Below are 21,669 nucleotides of genomic sequence, written 5' to 3' on the forward strand. Positions count from 1 at the left end.
GTGATCCACCTGCCTTGGCCTTCCAAAGTTCTGGGATTACAGGCATGAGCTACCATGCCCGGCCCTCATTTTAAAAATGGCTTTATTACTAATAAGAGCTAGATTAGAGGATGTAGTGTAAGTATACTCTCTCCAGAATCTAATCACCCCACCACACTGCGGGCCTTCTGGCACTAGGGACAGACTGCCTGTTAATAGCAGAGAACCACCCACGCAGAGGAAGGCGAGCTCACTGAGCATGCTCAATTCTTCCGGAACACTTGTCTTCCCACACGGAAGGAGCAGGGGATGTTAGTCCAGCCTTCTGCAAATTTTTTTCTTTCTGTAAAAGGCCAGATAGTAAATAGTTTAGGCTTTGCAGACAGTCCCTGTCGAAACTACTCAACTTTGTTGTAACATAAGAACAGCCATAGATAATACATAAATCAGTGAATGTGGGTATGTTCCAATAAAACTATTTATGAACACAAATCTGAATTTCATATATTTCACGTTTCAAATTTTTTTATGTATTTTTAACCATTTGAAAACATAAGACCCACTTTTTGGCTCGTGGGGCGTGCACACACAGGCTGCAGGCCACAGTTTGCTGACCTATACTCAAGGGAAATCCCTCTACACTGAAGCATAAAGAAAACAAATTTCCCCCTAAAAATAAGCATTACAGAAAATACAGACACATTTAGATTAGTGCATATATTTAATAGTGTGATATTAGAAATACCTTGTCAACACATAGGGAAAAATAATACATTTTAAGCAATAAAACCAAGATCAAAATAGTCCATGATAGCTTTGTCACACAAAAACAATGGTAGTCACTCTCCTCCCCGCGCACAAAAGGTGGCATCACTGGCTTGGTGAGTGGTACATTTTCTTACCTTGCTGCATGTTTTTCAGATAGTCCTTTAGACATACACATGCTTAGCCTTGTAATGCCATGGGTATGAATCCTCCTTCATTGAATGTAAACCAGCAACTAAAGTGCTTGTTAGCCTGTGAGCCCTACAAACACCCACTCCCATATTCTAGGGCCTGTTTTTCTCTGTCCAAAGCTCTTAGTGTGCTTTATCTCCCAAAGATCCTCAATGATAAGCAGTCCACCATGAAGAATGCTGGTTGGTCATTCCATCTCATGCTTTGTTCTGATGAGAAATGGGGTAACAAGACAGGACCCACTTTCCAATCACTACTGTGATGTTTGATTTCCCAGAGATTCAAGATCCTTCTGTGATGGAAGGATCAGAGAGGCCAGGCTGAGATGGCCAAGGACAGAAAAGGAGGAGGGGCAGAAGAAGTCCATTGCAAACCTAGAGGGAGGGGTGGCCCGAGTGTGATGCACAGGAGACGACACAGGCCATCTCTCCCTCTGTCCTTGGCTCTCTGGACCCATTAAAAGGAATTCCTCTTAGTCCTGGGAATAGAACTTTCAGGTGGCCCAAAAGTTCCACCAGAATTTGCCCTCCATCCATCAAGGCAGGAGTTCTTTGTGTAGTGGAAAGCAGAACTCCACAGTTTAAAAAATTTGCATTCAGTTCTTGGAGCCACTACTTCTTGGCCGTGACCTCTGGGAAGTTACTTAACCTCTCTGGGCCTTCAGAGTGCTATCTGCAACATAAGAATAATAGTATCTTCTCTTCAAGGTTGATTATAAGGATCAATTGAGTATGTAAAATGCATATGTTATGTACATAAAGCTGTAAATGTTCACTCTCTTCTTCCTCGTTACGCCTGATGACTTTACATTTGGGCTGCTGTCCCCTTTGCCAGAAATTCACATTTGCATGCAAAAAACCATAACCCTGGTCACTTGATAAGGCAGATTCTAGGCTTATGAAGCTCAATATTGGTAAAAAAAAAAAAAAAAAAAAAATTACATCACATTTTCCTTCTAACACTATAGACAGTATTGAATTGGCTAGTTATACAGAAAGTGTAGGCATAAGCAAAGCAATTATTTTAAAAATAAAATGACACTCACACTTTTTAGTTCTGCCTTTCCCCAGTAAATTACAATAAGTAAAAATAAGATGGTCCCATGAGGATGAATACTCCGGGAGATGACAAAAGCACCTAAAAGCTGAATTGTTTTTAAGAGCCCATGGGGAAACACTTTCTCTGGCACTCCTGCCCTGGTGGTTGAAATACCGTGCTTCTGAATCAGTAATGCAATCCTAGTTTTCCCATGTGTTACAAAAGCGTTGTGCAACAGGATATTGTTTAGGTGTGGTCACATTTGGTACCACAACACTGGTTCTATCTCTCATTCTAATCTTCCCACAAAGAATGCCAAGGGCGCCACCAAGGCCACCAGCCTCAGGACCAAGGGCAGATGGGGAACTACCCTGAACCAGTCAACATAGCAGGCTACAATTAACTCCAGTTAATTGCTCTGGAGTACTGCTTTGTGGGTGGGAATGTTTTAATTGTCTTTCATGTTTGAAATAAGATTTATTTGGTAGAAAAACTTAAATGTATTTTTAAACATATGAAGTGAATACATCTATGTCAAGTTATTTTGGAAAGTACCTGTCAGGGACCAGAGTATCATAACCACGCCATCCAAGTTAAGACTGACTGTATTTCAGAGTTTTAGAATATATACATAATTGCTGAGTCGTTATCCCTATCTATGGCAGTCCAAATGCACAGCCTACAGAACATAATAAATGTTTAATGAATTAATCACTTCTATTGCATTTAATGTAAACTGGGGATCAGTTTGCATTAGAGAACTACACTGCAAAACAACACCGAGAGAAGTCAGTGTAGTTTTTCTTAGAGAAAGAAAAGATAATGTTACAATGCTACCTTCAACCTGCACGGCATTAAGCCTCCTCCTCCCCTTTCTATTGCCTCAGTCCTTAGAATACAATTCTTCCTTAGCTCTTGAATGGCCAAGAGCTGCTTTCTTGAGAGAGATGAAACTGCCCTTGACATAGCACAGAATTAAAAACCAGGAGGGCTTGGCACTGAGTGTTGCCGTCAGCATAGAAAGCTTGCTACCCGTGCTCCACAGAAGACAACCCATGCCTCTTAGACAAGCTATTTTAGCATACACAGCCATCTGACTGCAGGTCCTACAAGAGAAACCATGTTTAGAATGCTGTTCCTTAGAGGCAATCACAGCGGCGAAGACAGAAATCATCCCTCTTTAAAACCTTGTTTAATTCACCTTCTCTAAGGTTCTACAGATAGAAATAGTTGTTCATCTTTAACATGAGATTGTGCCAGCTACAAAAACACAAAACTCTTTTAAGTATATACCTTAGAGTTTTACCCAGCCTTTATTTCTATTAACAAGCATCTCAGTTAAAAGAGCAACGTTTTTGTTTTGTGCCTTCAAAAACCGGTCTTTTAGTAGGTGGGGATACACATCTAGCCCACTGGGGAAGGAGGTCAATGAACTATTCTAGAAGAGTGGGTTTTGTGCTGTAACTCCCACTGACCGGTCCTGGATTCAAGGATTCCCGTGCGGTCCTTCCACTTTACAACAGACTGTGCCATTATCTGTCCTTTGAGCAATAGCTGAAGGAAGCTCCATTTCTGATGGAACCATTCATGGAAACCTTTGGATTCCCTCTCTCCATCTTTTCTCGGCTGAAGATTGTGTCCTGGTCACTGTCAAACTCAGACTCGGATACCATCAGGCTGGAGTTGTGCTCTGTGCTTCGGTGCTTGATACCTAGAGAGAAGCACAGAAGCATCTGAGGAGGAACACCGTGATTCACTTCCAGCTGTCAGTCGTTCTGGTTGCAGGTCCTGTGATGAGTACGGCGTGGTGCTCTCCGCACCTTGAAAGCAATCACTCAAAACAGCAGGCGGTTTGGGTTTCCTAGCAAGTAATTAGCAGGGGCTTTGATGCCTCACCCGAGCTTCTGTCCCAGCTTTGACACTCGCCAGCTGCTTGACCCTGGGCAAGATACCGAACCTCTCTGAGCTTTCAGTCTCCTCCTCTATTCAACTGGAAGATAACAAAGCATCTACCCCATGAGTTTATGGTGAGGAGTAAGTGAAATAGTGCATGTAAAGCTCTCTTGGCCCAGCCTTTAGTACATTGTAAGCATCCAACAAATGAAAGCTTCTGTGATTTTACCATTTGGTTAAAATATTTTTAGTAGAATATTTGATTTCAGGGGGTCAACCTAAGAGACAGAACAGGTATAAGATTCAATTCCTACTCTCAAAGGATTTACGGTGTCTAGCTAGGGGTTTAAGACATAGACTTGGCTGGGCATGGTGGCTCACGCCTATAATCCCAGCCCTTTGGGAGGCTGAGGTGGGAGGATCACTTGAGGCCAGGAGTTCGAGGGTACAGTGAACTATGATCGTGTTGCTATGCTCTAGCCCAGGTGACAGAGCAAGACCCTGTCTCGGGAAAAAAAAAAAAAAAAAAAAAAAGACATAAAAGGCATAGAGTCATGATAACAGGTAAGATATTTTTTAAGTTGTATGTGAATTAGGAGATAAGCACATACATTTTTGGCCGGGGTTGCTTCAGTAATGTTTCCCATAGGGTGATGTTGCAGAACTTTCTCCTTAGTTCACCTAAAACCAGGCTCTTGTCACACTACCAGGAAAGATTAGGCTCGCAGAAACAGAGAAGGGTGAGAAAAATGGAATTTATTGGTCAAAAAGGAAACAAAAACTCTCAGCAAATAGAGAGGGATCTTGCCAACAACCTCCTGCCTCACAGATTGAATCCCAGGTTACCACACAGAAACTGAAGAGGCCAGGCTCCTCCCCACTGCAAATGACGCAACTTCCTGTGGCTCCATCCCCTTTCCCCAGTGCGCAGGTGGACATTATTTAGAGAGAATCAGCTGGGAAAGGGCAGGGCCTTCACTGGGGACCGGCAGTCTGGTTTTTCAGCCTTCAGGCGGTTTTAGGCTTGGAGATGGGGTTTCGCCAGGGACTCTTGTCTATCTCCTGTCTCTATCGGTGAGATTTGAAGAAGAGAATTTAGACAGGAGGACAGGGGAAGGGCATGGAGTATGCAGAAGCATCCAGGAATATTTATAAAAAAAACTGGTTTCTTTGGAGCAAATGATTCATGTAGGAAATAATGAAGGAGAGGCTGGAGAGAGAGAGGCAGGGACCCACAGAAAAGCACATGAATACAGAGTAAACCATGAAGTTTGGATTTTATCCTATAAGAGAAATGACACTATTAAAATGTTGTTCTGAGATATTAATAAAACCACAGTGTGCAGGATGGAAGACAGACAGTAGACCTAGAGGCTGCTGTGGTCTGAATGTTTGCACCCCCACAAATTCATGTGTTGAAATCTAACGCCTAAATGGTGGTACTAAGAGGTGGGGCATTTGGGTGGTGATCGAATGGGATTAGTGCTCACATAAAAGAGGCACCAGAGGCCAGGCGCGGTGGCGCACACCTGTAATCTCAGCACTTTGGGAGGCCGAGGCGGGTGGATCACTTGAGGTCAGGAGTTCGAGACCAGCCTGGCCGACATGGAGAACCCCTGTCTCTACTATAAATACAAAAAAGATTAGCTGGGCATGGTGGGCAGGTGCCTGTAATCCCAACTACTTGGGAGGCTGAGGCATGAGAATTGCTTGAACCTGGGAGGCAGAGGTTGCAGTGAGCTGAGATTGCACCACTGCATTCCAGTCTAGGGGATAGAGCAAGACTCTGTCTCCAAAAAAAAAAAAAAAGAGGCACCAGAGGCTGCCTTGCCCTTTGCACCATGTGAGGATGCAGTAAGGAGGCACCAACTATGAGGAAGTGGCCCTGCCCAGATGCTGAATTCGCCTTTCCAGCCTCCAGAACTGTGGGTAATAAATATCTGTTGTTCATAAGCCTCCTCGTCTGTGGCATTTTGTTAGAGCAGCCCAAACGGACGAAGACAGAGGTAGTGCAATGTAGAGGAAAAGCCCGGCCTCCACCCCACCTTCAGCACTCACCAGCTATGTTACTTGGGCAAGTTGCTAAACTTTCCTTTGCCTCAGTTTCCTCTTGTGTAAAATGAGGATAATCATTGCACATACCTCATACCGCTATGGGGAGGATTAGAATTCAATGGGTAAAGTACTTCAGATGTACCTAGTACATATTCCACATTAAATACCTGTTTATTATTACTATTAGTTCACAGGTGAAACTGTAAGGACCTGAACTGGGGTGGTGATAGTAATGATGAGGAAAGAGGGCAAGAGTCTAGCAAGTGTGGGTGTCTGGAGTCGGGGGTGGTGTGTGTGGAGCACCAGCGACTGAGGTTTCAAACTGGGGCAATGAGAATGGGGGTTCTATGAATAGAAACGGGAATGTCAGAAGGATGAGTGTATTTTAAGACAAAGATGGGTGAGATAATACAACCTAAAGCACGTTGAGCTCTTAGGTAAAAGTCACTATAATACTTCTGATATTATGCAATGCAAATGGTGAGCACTCAATGTATGCTACTATTTGTTCTTTCCGTGAGGCTCTTCCTGCCAAAGCCCTGTTAGCTACACTCTCTGTACACGATCAGTCATTCTGACCTGAGTGTTCCTACCCGGCATCGTCCATGCATTGATAGAACTCCTTGCACTCCAGTATAATTACCCTCCCTCAGGCTGTGAGCTCCTGTAAAGGCAGGCTCTGTGCTTCCTCCTCTCCCAGTCTCCAGGGCCTAACCCAGTGCCTGTGCATCGGGTAGGCATTCAACACTCACTGTGAACAATGTTTTGCACCTCACAACTCTGAAAAAGATTATATCTTCCATAAAAATTAACTTAGTCATAAGCCCAGAATTATGGAAAATCTATAGAATCGGTGTTTAGCAGCCTCAGAGGGCCAGAGAAGTTTCATTAAGTATGCAACAGTTAATAAACGAGAATGAAAAGGTTCACCGAGGTGGGCAAGAGGTGTTCCTAAGCATAGGGATCAATACACTTTGTGAAGAAAGTCAATTTTCTGTAAAGCCTTTGTGTCCATCTTTATCAATGGCTAATCAGATAATGCAGCTGCTGAAAAATGTTAGGCTTTAAAGTCCAAATGTCCTCTTGCTGCATTTCTGTCCTAGCAGACCTAAAGGGAACAGCATTCAGAGCTGAGCTGTGGGAGCGTCTTCAACTGCCCCCCACCTTCCACCCAGGAGTAGAAAAAAAAGCAGGTGCTGGGGACACCTCTGTTTAAAAAGCAGTCTTTGCCCTGTGGTCATTGGTAGGTGCCCAGCTGATAACATTTCATATCCCTCATCCATTAATGCCTCAAAGTATTACGCCAAAATTTCATTAAATTTATAATGAACCCACTGCCTCCTGCCCCCACCCCCACATTAGCATATCCTCAGGATTGATGAAGGTTATTTTTCTTTTTCTTTCTTGAGACAGAGTCTCAGTCTGTAGCCCAAGCTAGAGTGCAGAGGTGCGATCTCAGCTCACTGCAACCTCCACCTCCCAGTCTCAAGCTATTCTTCTGCCTCAGCTTCCCGAATAGCTAGGACTACAGGTGCACACCACCACGCCCGGCTAACTTTTTTTTTTTTTTTGTATTTTTTAGTAGAGATGGTGTCACCATGTTGCCCAGGGTGGTCTCGAACTACTGAGCTCAGGCGATCCATCTGCCTTGGCCTCTCAAAGTGCTAGGATTACAGGCATGAGCCGCCGTGCCCAGCCTCAAGGTTGTTTTTCATCACAGAATCCCAGCCTCACTCTTCCTTCCCAATTGAAGTGCTGACTCCAGCAAATCGTTCTCCCTCTGTCCAAGTTAGCCCTCAGGCATAACTGGGTTAAATCATGTAAAGGTGCCAGGCAGTCATTCTGGAGACTGTCTTACCATATTTGGGCCTCAGTTCCATTCTTTCCTGTTCATCCATGTTATCCAGGATGGTGTACTTTGTTTTTTTCCTGATTTTAGTCCTTTTTTGTCTGAAAGGAACAATGAAAAGCTCAACTCAGATCTTTAGAAAGGTAACTGAGATCTAGGATTTAATGCACAGTAAAGACACTAAAGGAAACATTTTGCTTTAATGATGTGATAGTTGGTGTCTTTTATTAAAGAAACATACACAAGGCCAGGTCAGAGCTCAGAGGGGCATTATGCATCTTGGAGAAACACATTTCGGGGTATAAACAGCCACATCACTCTTGCCCACCTATCTACAGGTCTCAGCTAAGCCTCAGGCTGCGGTGCCAATTCTCAACACCTTTGTGTTGGCCCAGGTAGCTCTTCTTCATGAGTAATTCCTTATTCAGAAAAGCCTGGATGAGCAAATGTTCCCCTGAACCTATATCGCCCTGTTATGTCCAATGCTGCAGTAATGAAAAGGTGTCATGAACTAGCAATCAGAAAAAAAATAGCAAAAATTATAATAAATTCCCACAATTAATTAGCAACAGCTGCTCCCCACCTTTTTCATATTTTTTTTCCTCAACACATGAAAATTAGGCTGGTCCCATGTGCCTCATCCTATGTACACAGACTATTTGAAAATACACATCCAAACCATGCCAAGGCATGTAGAGAACGAAATAGTAATTTCATAATAAAAAAGCAATTTTCTGAGAGTGTGATGATCAGAAGCATAGGTCTCAATTTAGCACTTACTAGTTGGTGACTTAGAGAAAATTATTTGAGACTTTTGTGCCTCCATGTCCTCACCTGTAAAATGGGAGTAAGAATAGTCCCTTTCTCACATGGTTGATGAGAGGACTGAATAAAATAATACATACAAAGCACTTAGCCATTAATCACAATGGCAAATACTTCATAAATGTTCACAGTTATCACTACTAGCATCATCATCTTCTACTTGATAGACATGTCACAAAGCTGCAGATGTTTAATACCATGCACAGTAAGGTCACATATGGCTCTGGGAAAACTTAATGGGATTTAGGCCTCTAAGTGCCTGCACCTGGCTCCCTTTCACACAGTCTTACTTTGGGAACGTAATCACAAATAAAACTAAAATAATCTAAAAGTGATTTCTGAAAAATAACTATTAAAATACACTCTTTTTTTTTTTGAGATGGAGTTTTGCCTTTGTCGCCCAGGCTGGAGTGCAATGGTGCAATCTCAGCTCACTGCAACCTCTGCCTCCCGGGTTCAAGCGATTCTCCTGCCTCAGCCTCCCAAGTAGCTGGGATTACAGGCATGCACCACCACGCCCGGCTAATTTTTGTATTTTTAGTAGAGATGGGGTTTCTCCATGTTGGCCAGGCTGGTCTCAAACTCCTGACCTCAAGTGATCCACCCACCCTGGCCTCCCAAAGTGCTGAGGTTACAGGCGTGAGCCACCTCGCCCAGATTAAAATATACGTTTTTTAAAAATCACGCCTTTGGAGAGCAGTTACAATGTTTCACATGAAAGAGTGGACCTGATGCTCTCTTCTAAGGACAGAAGAGAGCATGGGGTTCTGGAAGATTTGGCCAATTGAGGTAGCTTGAGGCTTCTCACAGGTCAGCTCCATGGAAAAAGGAAACACCTAAAGCAAAAGTTCTCTTTGGCGGTGTTACTGCCTCACTTACAGTTTCAAATTTATTAAAAATGATTCAGGTGGATTATTGCTTTACATAATGAAAATAATCAAAATCTACCATTTGTAACAGTATACTTCCAGAACTCCTTCCTCTATTGAGACCTGTAAGGCCACCTTAGGTACTTGTGAGATATATATATATATATATCTGTATGTATGTTTTCATCATGGTTCCTGGCTAATAACTCCCACGGCCCTTGTTATAATGCTGGGGCACTTTAGGCCTCAGAAAACAGAATCTCCCTCTCTCTCTCTGACCTTCTCCTGCCTTCTTTCACCTGCTCTCTTTATTCTCCCCAAAGCAAGAAGCTTCCCCTGCCTTTCTGTCTCGGAGCTGGCTATAAAGACATTCTCTGACCTACTTTGTCTGATTATAGGTCATAAAACCCTCATTTCAGAAAGAGTTCTGCCTCCTATGAGGATGGAGTGCTTTACAGAGAGGCTGAGAAGAATCTGGACAGGCCTTGCAGGGCTTCCCCACTCAGCCTGTTAGTATCACATCGTACCCTTTTTGTCCAACTACTTTTCTATAAATATCCAATGAAGTCTTCATAAAAGGCCCAAGATGACAGGGTTCAGAGAGCTTCTGGACAGCCAAACACGTAGAGGTTTCCAGAGAGGGGCATGCCCAGACAGGGCAGGGAAGCTCTAGGCCCCTTCCCCATACCTCACCCTATGCATCTCTTCATCTGTGGCTGTGAAGGTTATTTTCTGCATTTCTGTCCTAGCAGACCTAAAGGGAACAGCATTCCCTTTAATATCCTTTGTAATAAATAACCAATGTGTTTCTTGAGTTCTTTGAGCCACCCTAGCAAAATAACTGAACCCAAAGAGGGAATTGAGGGACCCAATTTATAGTCAGTCAGAAGCCCAGGTAAAAAACCTGGGGTATGCAACTGGCATCTGAATGGGGTGGGGGGCAGTCTTGGGGACTGAGTCATTAACCTGTGGGATCTGACGCTATCTCCAGATAGACAGCATCAAAAGTGAATTGGAGGACACCCAGCTGGTGTCCACTGCAAAGCTGTTGCTTGATTGGTGTGTGCGGAGAAACTCCCAAACATTGGTCACAGAAGTCTTCTGTATTGATTGTGGTTGAGTGAGAAAACAGTACCGCTCTAGTGAATATAATGTAAGACCGATAGAGAATAACATTAGCTATGATATAGAATCACTGACCCTCCTAGAAAACACAAGAGCTGCAATGAGAAAAAGCTGCCTCTAATATTCCGTTTATTTAGGCACTTATGCTTTGTGGCAGAAAGTGCGTTATAATAAACAGCTTAGCAGTTTAACAAGCCCAAGTAAACAATTCCTAAGCTGTCAAAACACACTTAGTGTAGGGTCTTTATTTCACATGAATAAGCACTCTAGGTACCTTTTGCAGCAGCAGATGCAAAGCCAAGTGAAACCTCCTGTTAGCACAATAAGAGTAAAAGCCAACACCGTCACATAGAATACACTCCACTCTGAAACACAAGAAAACCAAAGTGGACATAGTTATAGGCTATTTGTAGAACAACTTTATTTTGATGATTCATAACAAATATTTCTGAATCCCTACAAGGAAAGGCCACCTGTGGAGTTGATAACATCTCATCAGGCTGGTAGCAGAGCAGAGCAAGGTAAAATACAGATAAATCAAGAACAACCTAAAACTGCCCTGTTTTTATCTATTGGGTTTCAGGGCCTCACAGAGCACATATTTCATGCGAACTTGGGAACAGAATAATCTGAAATAACTAAAATTAGTCAATTACACAGTAATGCCTCTTATATAAACACACATGTATACCACATCAAAATATTCATTCCAGAATGCCAAAAATCACAATCCCCACCCCTGAAAGTTCTGGCTTGGTTTTAATAAAGCATCTATATGGCTGTTTACGGCACGAAGACATTTTTCACAGCCAGAGAGCAATTCAGAAACTACTTGACCCTCGTTCCTTCCACATCCTTACAGAAATCTAATGTGAAAAGCTTTCAACAGTAATTCAGAGACAGAGAAGCCCAGTTTAAGTCTACCAGGGAACAAAGTTTAACTATTAGCCAGGGTGCGGTGGCTCACGCCTGTAATCCCAACACTTTGGGAGGCCGAGGGGGGCAGATGACTTGAGGTCAGGAGTTTGAGACCAGGCTGGCCAACATGGCAAAACCCCGTGTCTACTAAAAATACAAAAATTAGCTGGACATGATGGCATACACCTGTAATACCAGCTACTTGGGAGGCTGAGGCAGGAGAATTGATTGAATCCAGGTGGTAGAGGTTGCAGTGAGCTGAGATTGCGCTACTGCACTCCAGCCTGGGTGACAGAGCAAGATTCCATCTCAAAAAAAAAAAAAAAAGTTTAACTTTATTAAATGTTATATAATTTCATTGGAATAATGATCCAAGGGCTGGCTATTTTCTGATTTTTATATAGCATTAAATGGGAATATACTTTGGCAGTCAGCTCTTACTATCTTTGGTGCCAATTATGTCCATCTGGTTCCCCAAACAACAAATTTACTTAGTAGACTGCCATTAAAATATAGTTTTCTCCCCAGAAGGGGCACCAGCTTGCCCTGCTGTGGCTCCAGTTTTTGGTGTCTGCCTGTGTGAACAGCTGGAAGAGTGGGCCAAATTCTCTTCTTTACCTGATTCTAGAAGATCCACACCAGGGGCCACTTCACCAGAAAATCACACTGAGCCTAAGCCAAGGCAGGTGTAACCTGCAAATGCAGCCAGTGGCCCAAGCAATTCTTTCTCAGAAAGGCCAGCAATAGTGAGCCAACTCTGCTCTGCCAAAGGGAATTTTCTCATTAGGAAGTTTTATGTAAAAGCCTAAGCACACCCTACAAAGTAGATTGTAAGAAGGGTCTTAACTTACTACCAAGTGAGCTGGTTCACTTGGCTTCAGGTGAGAAAAGCACTGAATGTTTATAACTGCAAAGCTAGGCAGATAGTTCTCTTTTTCTATCTTTTCTTTTCTCTTTTCTTTCCTTCCCTTCCCTCCCCTCCCCTTCTCTCCCCTCCTTCCTTCCTTTCTTCAATTTTTTTTTTTGAGACAGGGTCTCACTCTGTTTGCTCACTGCAGGCTCAACTTCCTGGGCTGAAGCAATTGTCCCACCTCATCCTCCTGAGTAGCTGGGACTACAGGCACACGCAACCACACTCAGTTAATTTTTTAAGACAGGGTCATACTATGTTGTCCAAGCCGGTTTGGACCTCCTCCCAAGCAATCCTCCCACCTCAGCCTCCTGAGTAGCAGAGACTACAGGCATGCATCACCATGCCTGGCTTATTTTGTTATTTTTTGTAAAGGTGAAGTCTCACTATGTTGCCCAGGTTGATCTCCAATATTAGGCAGATATTTCTGATACCTGAGAATGAGCTGCCTTAAAGCTCCTCACCCAAAGCCTCCTCTATACCAGAACTCACCACAGTTGCTCTCTCCATCCCAGATATAACGCTGTATAAGGTTCTCCATCCATAACTGAGAGCAAATGCAGCGCTTTGTGAGGGGGTCGCAGTGACCATGGCCAGAACACTTCAGAAGGCAACCTGCAAAGAGTTGTGTAGGGCTGAGGTCAGCATGCAGAAAAGGGAATCCCTGGATTCAGCTTCTTTTGTGTCTTCAGTAGCATAGGTCCCAAATAAATGCATCTTGTTGAATTAAGAGCCTCTTACAGTGTGGACAGGGGTTCTAGGGATAGTCTCTCATCACTGACAATCTCATCAGAAAGCAAATGGCAGAAAAAGCCAGTCCACACCATGCAGCAAAAGCCTCAAAAATATTGTGGGCAGATCACAAGGTCAGGAGATCCAGACCATCCTGACCAACATGGTGAAACCCCATCTCTACTAAAAATACAAAAATTAGCTGGGCATGGTGGCACATGCCTGTAGTCCCAGCTACTCAGGAGGCCGAGGCAGGAGAATCACTTGAACCAGGGAATTGGAGGTTGCAGTGAGCCGAGATCGCGCCACTGCACTCCAGCCTGGTGACAGAGCAAGACTTTGTCTCAAAAAAAAAAAAAAAAGTTTACTGGTTGGGTGCGGTAGCTCACACCTGTAATCCCGGCACTTTGGGAAGCCGAAGTGAGTGGATCACTTGAGGCCAGGAGTTTGAGACCAGCCTGGCCAACATAGCGAAACCCCACCTCTACTAAAAATACAGTAAATTAGCTGGGCGTGATGGTGTGCGCCTGTAATGCCAGCTACTCAGGAGGCTGAGGCGCGAGAATCACTGGAACCCAGGAGGCAGAGGTTGCAGTGAGCCAAGATCACACCACTGCACTGCAGCCGGGGCAACAAAGGGACAGAGCTAGACTCAAAAAAGTAGCAAAAACATAACATTGTCTGACCTAAGAAAATAATTCTAAGTATTTATCTGGAGTGCAGTGGCAATCATTGAGGACATGCCCAAAGATTTATCTACATTATAGCATTATCTTCAAAACCAACCCTAAAATCCATGAATAAGAAACTGGTTGCATAATTATGGAGCATATCCAGGGTAGAATACTATGTGGCCATAAAAATTTTATTGAAGAGAAATATTAAAGGATTGGGGAACATAATCATAATATAATTTTTTTTTAAGAGACAAGGTCTTGTTGCTATGTTGCTATGGCTGGTCTCAAACTCCTAGCCCCAAGACAGCCTCCCTCCTCAGCCTCTGGAGTAGCTGGGATTACAGGCATGTGCTACTGTTCCTGGCTCATAATAGGATTTGAAGTTAAAAATCAGATTAAAAATATATATCATGTCATCCTGATTGTAGAGATGGGGGAACTGGAAAAACATATATCAGAGTATTAACAAAAATTTTCTTTGGATGGTGAGAATTTTGGACCTAGAATTTAGAGAATTATTTTCTTCTTTGTGCCTCTCTGGATATTCTAAATTTTGTACAATAAATAAATATTATTTTTGTGGCTAGAAAAAAAGGAGTGATTGGCTGGGTGTGGTGGCTCACACTTTGGGAAGCTGAGGTGGGTGGATCACTTGAGGCCAGGAGTTTGAGACCAGCCTGGCCAACATGGCGAGACTCCATCTCTACTAAAAATACCAAAAAAAAAAGAAAAGAAAAAAGGAATTATTAAAAATTAAGTTACTCCATATTATAATTGAGAAAGTCAATTGTAGATGGATATATATATATATATATCTAGATAGATAGACAGATAGACAGATAGATAGATAGATAATCTGAAACAAATTAAATTTTACTGCCCAAACATTATCATGTCCCTTGTAACTCTCATTTCCCTGGAGTCTACTGAAATAACCACTTCAACATAACAAGAGATTCATGTTACTCATGAAATGAAGACAGAAACAATGGGACTATGAATCATTTTAGTACCCTGGAAGGGGTGGTGAGCATGGAGCTAAGAAAAGAGGTACACCTGGAGAAGGCATTTGTGAGCTGTCTTAAATTTTCAAGGAGCTACATGACATTATCATCACAACTTAAGGCATGATGTCCAAGGGAAATAAATTATATAAACATGGCTTTGCAGCCAGTAACACTTATTTGTCTTTAACATTGTTCTTTCTGTCAATGGCCATTATCTTGTGAGTATAATCTTAATTTTAGACCCATAATTATTATTGTTTTCCATTTTTCTTCCAAGACCAAGAGTAGTTGGCAAATGTATGCTGCAGGAAACTCTACTGGAGAAATAAATGTAAAACAAGTCCCTGGATGCTAAAGTGAAAATGTTCACGTCACTCCTTTTCTGTGTTTGTCAAACTTATCCATGATTGGCAAGTCTGATTGTTTTAGAATATTCCATAGGGGACCTACCTGCTGTATCAACCCTCAAGACCTTGAAAAGCAAGAAGTCAGCCTTCTCCTTTGAGAGCCGCATGTGCAGATTTCGGGCCACTTCAGCAGCTTTGAGAACCTTGAAAGGCGGCCCGCTCTGTACATAAAACACAACCACGGTGCTGCGGAGGAGACAATGAGAGAGGACAGCCACATGGTCAGACGGTGACTGACATGACACGCCCACCACAGCATCTGACCTGTGAAACTGGGGAGGTAGACGGCCACAGCTCTGTGGCTTGCCAAGGACAGGGGCATATCTGTGAGCCAAGGAATTGATCTGTTTCTATTCACAAAGCCTCTTCAGTCTCAACGTACAGCTGATCAAAGACAGACAGATCTTCAGATAAAAGGAGCAATGTGTAAATTATGTATCAGTTTTTGAAAATCCTAACCAAATGGGTCTGGAGAGCTATCAGGTTAGTGAACAAGAATGCATCTATGTGCTGGGATGTATGAAGTATTACATCCATGGGGATGGAAGCTCTCATGCACAGGACCCTTCTAGATCTTGCCGTATGTACCTTTTCATCTGGCTGTTCATTTGTATCCTTTAATATATTCTTTGCAAAAAATCCGTAATAGTAAGTAAAAAAAAAAAAGGAGCAATGTATCTATGTGCGCAAAAAGACAAATATACACAAAATAACTTGCAGACATGTCTTTCTTTTTACCTTTTTTGATTGAGATATAACTTACATATCATAAAATTCACCCTTCTAAAGTGTAAATGGAATGGCTTTTAGCATATTCACAAAGTTGCACAACCATCACCACTATCAAATTTCAAAACACCTTCATCACCCCAGAAGGACAATCCACACTCATGAGCACCTCCTCCCCACAGTCCCCGGCAACCACTAATCTGCTTTTGGTCTCTACGGATTTGCCTCCTCTGGACACTTCAGGTAGATGGAATCATACCATATGAGACCTTCTGTGTCTGGCTTCGTTCGCTTACCATCATGTTTTCAAAGTTCATCCATGTTGTAGCACACATCAGTACTTTATTCATTTTTACTGCCAAATGATATTCTGTTGTATGGATATATCACATTTTGTATACACTCATCAGTTGGTGGACATTTGAGTTGCTTCCACATTTTGGCTATTATGAATTTGTGCTATGAACATTTATATACAAGTTTCTGTGTAGACATAAGTTTTTCATTTTTATTGAGTATATACCTAGGAGTAGAATTAATGGGTTATATGGTAGCTGTATGCTTAGCATATTGAGGAACTGCCAAGCTGTATTCCACAGTGGCTGTACCATTTTACATCCCCACCAGCAATGTATAAATGTTCCAGTTTTTTCACAGGCTCGCCAGCACTTGCTATGGTCTGTCTTGGATTCTAGCCATCCTAGCGGGTGTGAAGTGATATTTCAACATGGTTTTGGTTGGCATTTCCCTGGTGGCTAATGGCGAGCACCTTTCACATGCTTATTGGCCATCTGTATATCTTCTTTGGAGAAATAGCTACACCAATCTGTATTCATCTCCTAGGGTTGCCGTAAAACACGTCCCACGAAGCGGCTTAAAACAACAGAAACTTCTTCTCACAGTTCTGGAGGCTAGAAGTCCAAAATCAAAGTGTTCTGTTAGTTCTGGTGCTGCCAGCAATCCTTGGTATTCCTTGGCTTGTGGAGGAATCTCTCCGGTCCCTGCCTGGGTCATTACATGGTGTTCTTCCTGTGTGCCTCTCTCTGTGTCTCTTGTCCTCTTCTTAGAAGAACACCAGTCATATTGATTTAAAAGCCCACCCTATTCCGGTATAACTTCTTAACTAATTACATCTGTAATGACCCTATTTCTAAGTAAGGTGACATTCATAGGTACCAGAGGTTAGGACTTGACTATATTTTGGTGGGGGGCAGGGGGCGGATATAATTCAACCCACAGCAAGTGTTTTATCATGAAAGGGTGTTGGATTTTGTCAAATGCTTTTTCTGTGCCTATTGAGATGATCCTGCAGTTTTGTCCTTTATCCTATTAATGTGGTTTATTACATTTATTGATTTTTATATGTTGAACCACACTTGCATTACTGGGATAAATCCCACTTGGTTATGGTCTATAAACCTTGTAATAAGTTGCTGGATTCAGTTTGACAGTATTTTGTTGTAGATTTTTGCTTCTATATTCACAAGGGATATTGGTCTGTAGTTCTCATTTCTTGTGATATCTTTGATTTTAGTGTCCAGGTAAAACTGGTCTCACTGAATGAGTTTGGAAATGTTCCCTCCTCTTCTATTTTTTGGAAGTTTGTAGAGGACTGTTAATTCTTTAAACGTTTTGCAGAATTAACCAGTGAAGCCATCTGGTCTTGAGTTTTGTGGAAAGTTTTAACATTACTAATTCAATCTCTTTATTTATTATAGGTCTATTTAGATTTTTAAGTTCTTCTCAAGTGAGTTTTTATAGTTTATGTCTGTTTAGGAATTTGTCTACTTAATCGAGGTTATCTAATGTGTTGACATATAATGATCCATAATATTCTCTTATAATCCTCCCCCACCCACCTTTTTTTGGAGACTGGGTCTCATTCTGTTGTCCAGGCTGGAATGCAGTGGTGTGAACATGGCTCACAGCAGCCTCAACCTCCCAAGTGATCCTCTCACCTCAGCCTCCTGGGTAGCTGGGACCACGGGCGTGTGCCACCATGCCTGGCTAATTTTTTTTTTTTTTTTAAGATGGAGTCTCGCTCTGTCACCCAGGCTAAAGTGCAGTGATGCGATAGCTCACTGCAACCTCCGCCTCCTAGGTTCAAGCAATTCCCCTGCCTCAGCCTCTTGAGTAGCTGGAATTACAGGTATCTGCCACCACACCCAGCTAATTTTTGGATTTTTAGTAGAGACGAGGTTTCGCCATGTCGGCCAGGCTGGTCTTGAACTCCTGACCTCAAGTGATCTGCCCACCTCGGCCTCCCAAAGTGCTGGGATTACAGGCATGAGCCACCGTGCCTAGCTGCCTGGCTAGTTTTTTGTGGAGATAGCATTTCGCCATTGCCCAGGTTTGTCTCGAACTCCTGGGTTCAAGCGATCTGCCTGCCTTGGCCTCCCAAAGTGTTGGGATTACAGGTGTGAGCCACTGCATCCAGCCCTTTTTATTTCTATAAAGTCAGTAGTAATGTGCCTTATTTCATTCCTAATTTTAGTAATATGAGTCTTCTCTGTTTTTTCTTAGTCAATCTAGCTAAGGATTTGTCAATTTTGCTGACCTGTCCAAGAAACAACTTTTGGTTTTGTTGATTTTCAGACATGTCTTTGATTCAGTATTTGATATTTTACAAGGGAAATATATGATCCATTTTAGAAAGAGTTTCTTAGAAAATAATTAGACCATGTTTAAATTTGGTGTTTTTCTAAGTGAACTTCAGTTCTCTGGAAAACTAACCAAAGTGGAAGAACTGACAGTAACTGGAGAAATGGAGTTACTGTGAATAGTGGGTTTTCATTCCCATATTCTTTCTCTGCCTCTTTCCACTCCACCCTGAGCTAGGTAAGACTTTAAACATAAAACTCAGCCAGGCATGGTTGCTCACACCTGTAATCCCAGCACACTGGGAGGCCTAGGCGAGCAAATCACTTGAGGTCAGGAGTTTGAGACCAGCCTGGTCGACATGGTGAAACTCTGCCTCTACTAAAAATACAGAAATTAGCCAGGTGTAGTAGGGGGCACCAGTATTCCCAGGTATTCATGTGGCTGAGGCAGGAGAATCACTTGAATCTGAAAGGCAGAGGTTACAGTAAGCTGAGATCGTGCCACTGCACTTTAGCCTGGGCAACAGAGTGAGACCTTGTCTCAAAAAATAAAAATAAAATAAAATAATAAATAGATTAAAAAAATAAATAAAACTCAATTAAATACAAAGATGTCATGAAAAATAAAGGCCAGAGTTTCAGCCTCATATACTCCCAGGAGATGGTAAATGGTAATCAGTGATCCTTTCACATTGAGAGAAGCCTCAGTCCCCATGAGTGTGGGGCAGGGATGCAGCCCAGCTATGAGACATCCTCTTCACATGCCCCAGACCCCTTGCCCAGCTCGGAAGACACCAGAGCTAACAACCGTCTCCCCTGCTGTTCCCCAGCTCCTCCTTCACTCAGAACATTCCCACTCAGCAAACATTTACTGAGAATTTCAGGAAGGACCTAGCATGATGTTGGTCATACTACTGCCCTTTGAGAAAAAAAGTATATGAATGGGATAAAAGTGTGTCAAAAATACAAAAGAAGCAGAGGAATGAACAGTTTTCTATTGGACTGGGATGAGGTTAAGAGCTGGAATTTTGTACGGCCAAGGCCCCGCCTTTTGTGCAGCTCCTACCTGAGATCCGAGTGGGCCCGAATCTTTTGGACCTTAATGTCCGAGTCCAGCACGTTCAGCAGCACAGCCAGCTGCCTCACAAGGGTGTCCTTCCGCTGCTCCGTCAGCTGCCCAACACCAACCTGCAGGGTCAGCTCCACCAGGCCACTCTTCTTAGGGTCTGGGGAAAGAGAAGATACAGGATTTGCACTTGGACATTTGCACGGGCTTCAGAGCATAAGGAGCGAAGTTTCTATAAGAGCTCAAAATTACTCCTATGCCATTTCTACATTTGAGTTATAGCACTCAGGTAAATTCTTCTAAACACCGCAGAGGCCACTATCTGGGAGTACTTTCCCTTGTTTTATCACAGTTTGTTGTTTATAATTTTTTTTTTCCAGAAGATAATCGGGTGTACCTAATTGGCCTCTGGGCTAACTGAAAATTTCAGCCTCTTCCACATTTTCCCAGGACCAGAAAGAATTTTGCTTCCAAGTGCCATGGGCACTTTCCAGTCGAGTTTATGCCGGGGTCGTTACAGCTGCTTCGCTGGAGCTGCCTCCCTCTGTGCCCTGGTATGAGGCCCTTGGGTCCGCTTCACATTAAGTCTTTGTCTTCTGGCAGGGAAACAAACGTGAAAAGAAAATCTAGTTGCCAGATAACATTCTCTTTTAAAGAGTGATGAGGCTGGATCTATCTGGGGATACACAACAACGTCTAAGAGACATCCTCAAAGTGGGTCCAGCCAAGAGCTGGAGCCAGCCACAGGAGGCCTCCCACACTGGTCACACCTGTCAGCGTAAAGACCCCAAAGGCTGACCAGCCAGAGCCTGCATGGCCAGCTACAGAACCCAGGAACTCACCTGGCTGCACTTCCACAGTGGCAGTGTCTGTGTCCAAGGCCCCCTGACTGTCGGTGACTCGCAAGTGGAAAGTGTACACCCCCTCCACCAGATTCGTAAGCTGCAGAGCCGCACTGCGGTCAGAGCCATCGATGACATCCTGTGAAAGAACACGGATCACAGGGCAGCTGTCAATCCTCGGGTCCCAATTTCTGGGCTTCTGTTGATCCTAAACCTCAGTGTCCCATCTTTTTAACACAGGCGTGACTTTAAGAGGGAGGCTGCAGGGGAATGAGGCTGGCGGGATAGCTAAAGACTGGAGAAATCCTCAGCATCTCTTCCCCAGAAAGCACCAGGGGGCACATCTGCAGACAGTGTTTCCTGAACTGAGTTTACCAAGCACTTTCCAGGAATTACCAAATAATTAATTGTATCCAACAAAGGGAAAGACCATTTGAATTAGGGCAAGACCCTGAGAACAAAGCACAGGTTTTCTGGGTCTTATTTTCAAACATAGCCTTACAAAACTCTCATCTTGAATTCCCTCATAATGTATCATGTTCATCTGAAATAACCCAAGACCCTGTGTAGCGTCCTCTATTCTGTGTGCTTCTAAGCTCCAAAGAATGAGAGAAGAACCTCCCAGACTCCTGCTAATAGAAGGGGTGATAACGAATAAGTGCTCTGAACAGAGTCTCACTGTTATTACATTTAGAGGCTAATCCCCCATCTAGTTGAATAGTGTTAATTCTAGAAGTGCTTAGAAAGTATAAAGCATTTGGCCGGGCGCAGTGGCTCACGCCTGTAATCCCAGCACTTTGGGAGGCCGAGGCGGGTGGATCACGAGGTCAGGAGATCGAGACCATCCTGGCTAACAAGGTGAAACCCCGTCTCTACTAAAACTACAATACAAAAAAATTAGCCAGGCGTGGTGGCGGGTGCCTGTAGTCCCAGCTACTCGGGAGGCTGAGGCAGGAGAATGGCTTGAACTGGGAGGCGGAGCTTGCAGTGAGCCGAGATCATGCCACTGAACTCCAGCCTGGGCGACAAAGCGAGGCTCCGACTCAAAAAAAAAAAAAAAGTGTAAAGCATTTTCAGTTCCTTTCCTGTGACCACTCCTTAGTACATCTCCAAGAGTAAATCTGTATCTCTACAGTCCTTAGAAACGGCAGGAATGAAGACGTACATACATTTATGTGCTAAGAGGCAGAG

At 43.2% G+C, this 21,669-nt stretch overlaps 1 protein-coding gene across 1 annotated transcript in view; it reads right to left on the reverse strand.

Moving 5' to 3' along the window:
* Positions 1-441: 441 nt before the first annotated feature.
* The window catches only part of KIAA0319 (KIAA0319 ortholog), a 104,326-nt gene continuing 83,098 nt past the window's right edge, over positions 442-21,669 (reverse strand). The window contains exons 15-21 of the mRNA XM_032140727.2: positions 20,479-20,617; positions 19,637-19,796; positions 15,285-15,427; positions 12,911-13,033; positions 10,865-10,955; positions 7,781-7,872; positions 442-3,685 (exon numbers count right to left, since the gene is read on the reverse strand). Coding sequence (XP_031996618.1) covers positions 3,507-3,685; positions 7,781-7,872; positions 10,865-10,955; positions 12,911-13,033; positions 15,285-15,427; positions 19,637-19,796; positions 20,479-20,617 — 927 coding nt within the window. The 3' untranslated portion in view covers positions 442-3,506. The remainder of the gene's footprint in view (positions 3,686-7,780; positions 7,873-10,864; positions 10,956-12,910; positions 13,034-15,284; positions 15,428-19,636; positions 19,797-20,478; positions 20,618-21,669) is intronic.

This window comes from Hylobates moloch, unplaced genomic scaffold, assembly GCF_009828535.3.
Source record: "Hylobates moloch isolate HMO894 unplaced genomic scaffold, HMol_V3 SCAFFOLD_20, whole genome shotgun sequence".
NCBI classification, from domain to species: domain Eukaryota; kingdom Metazoa; phylum Chordata; class Mammalia; order Primates; family Hylobatidae; genus Hylobates; species Hylobates moloch.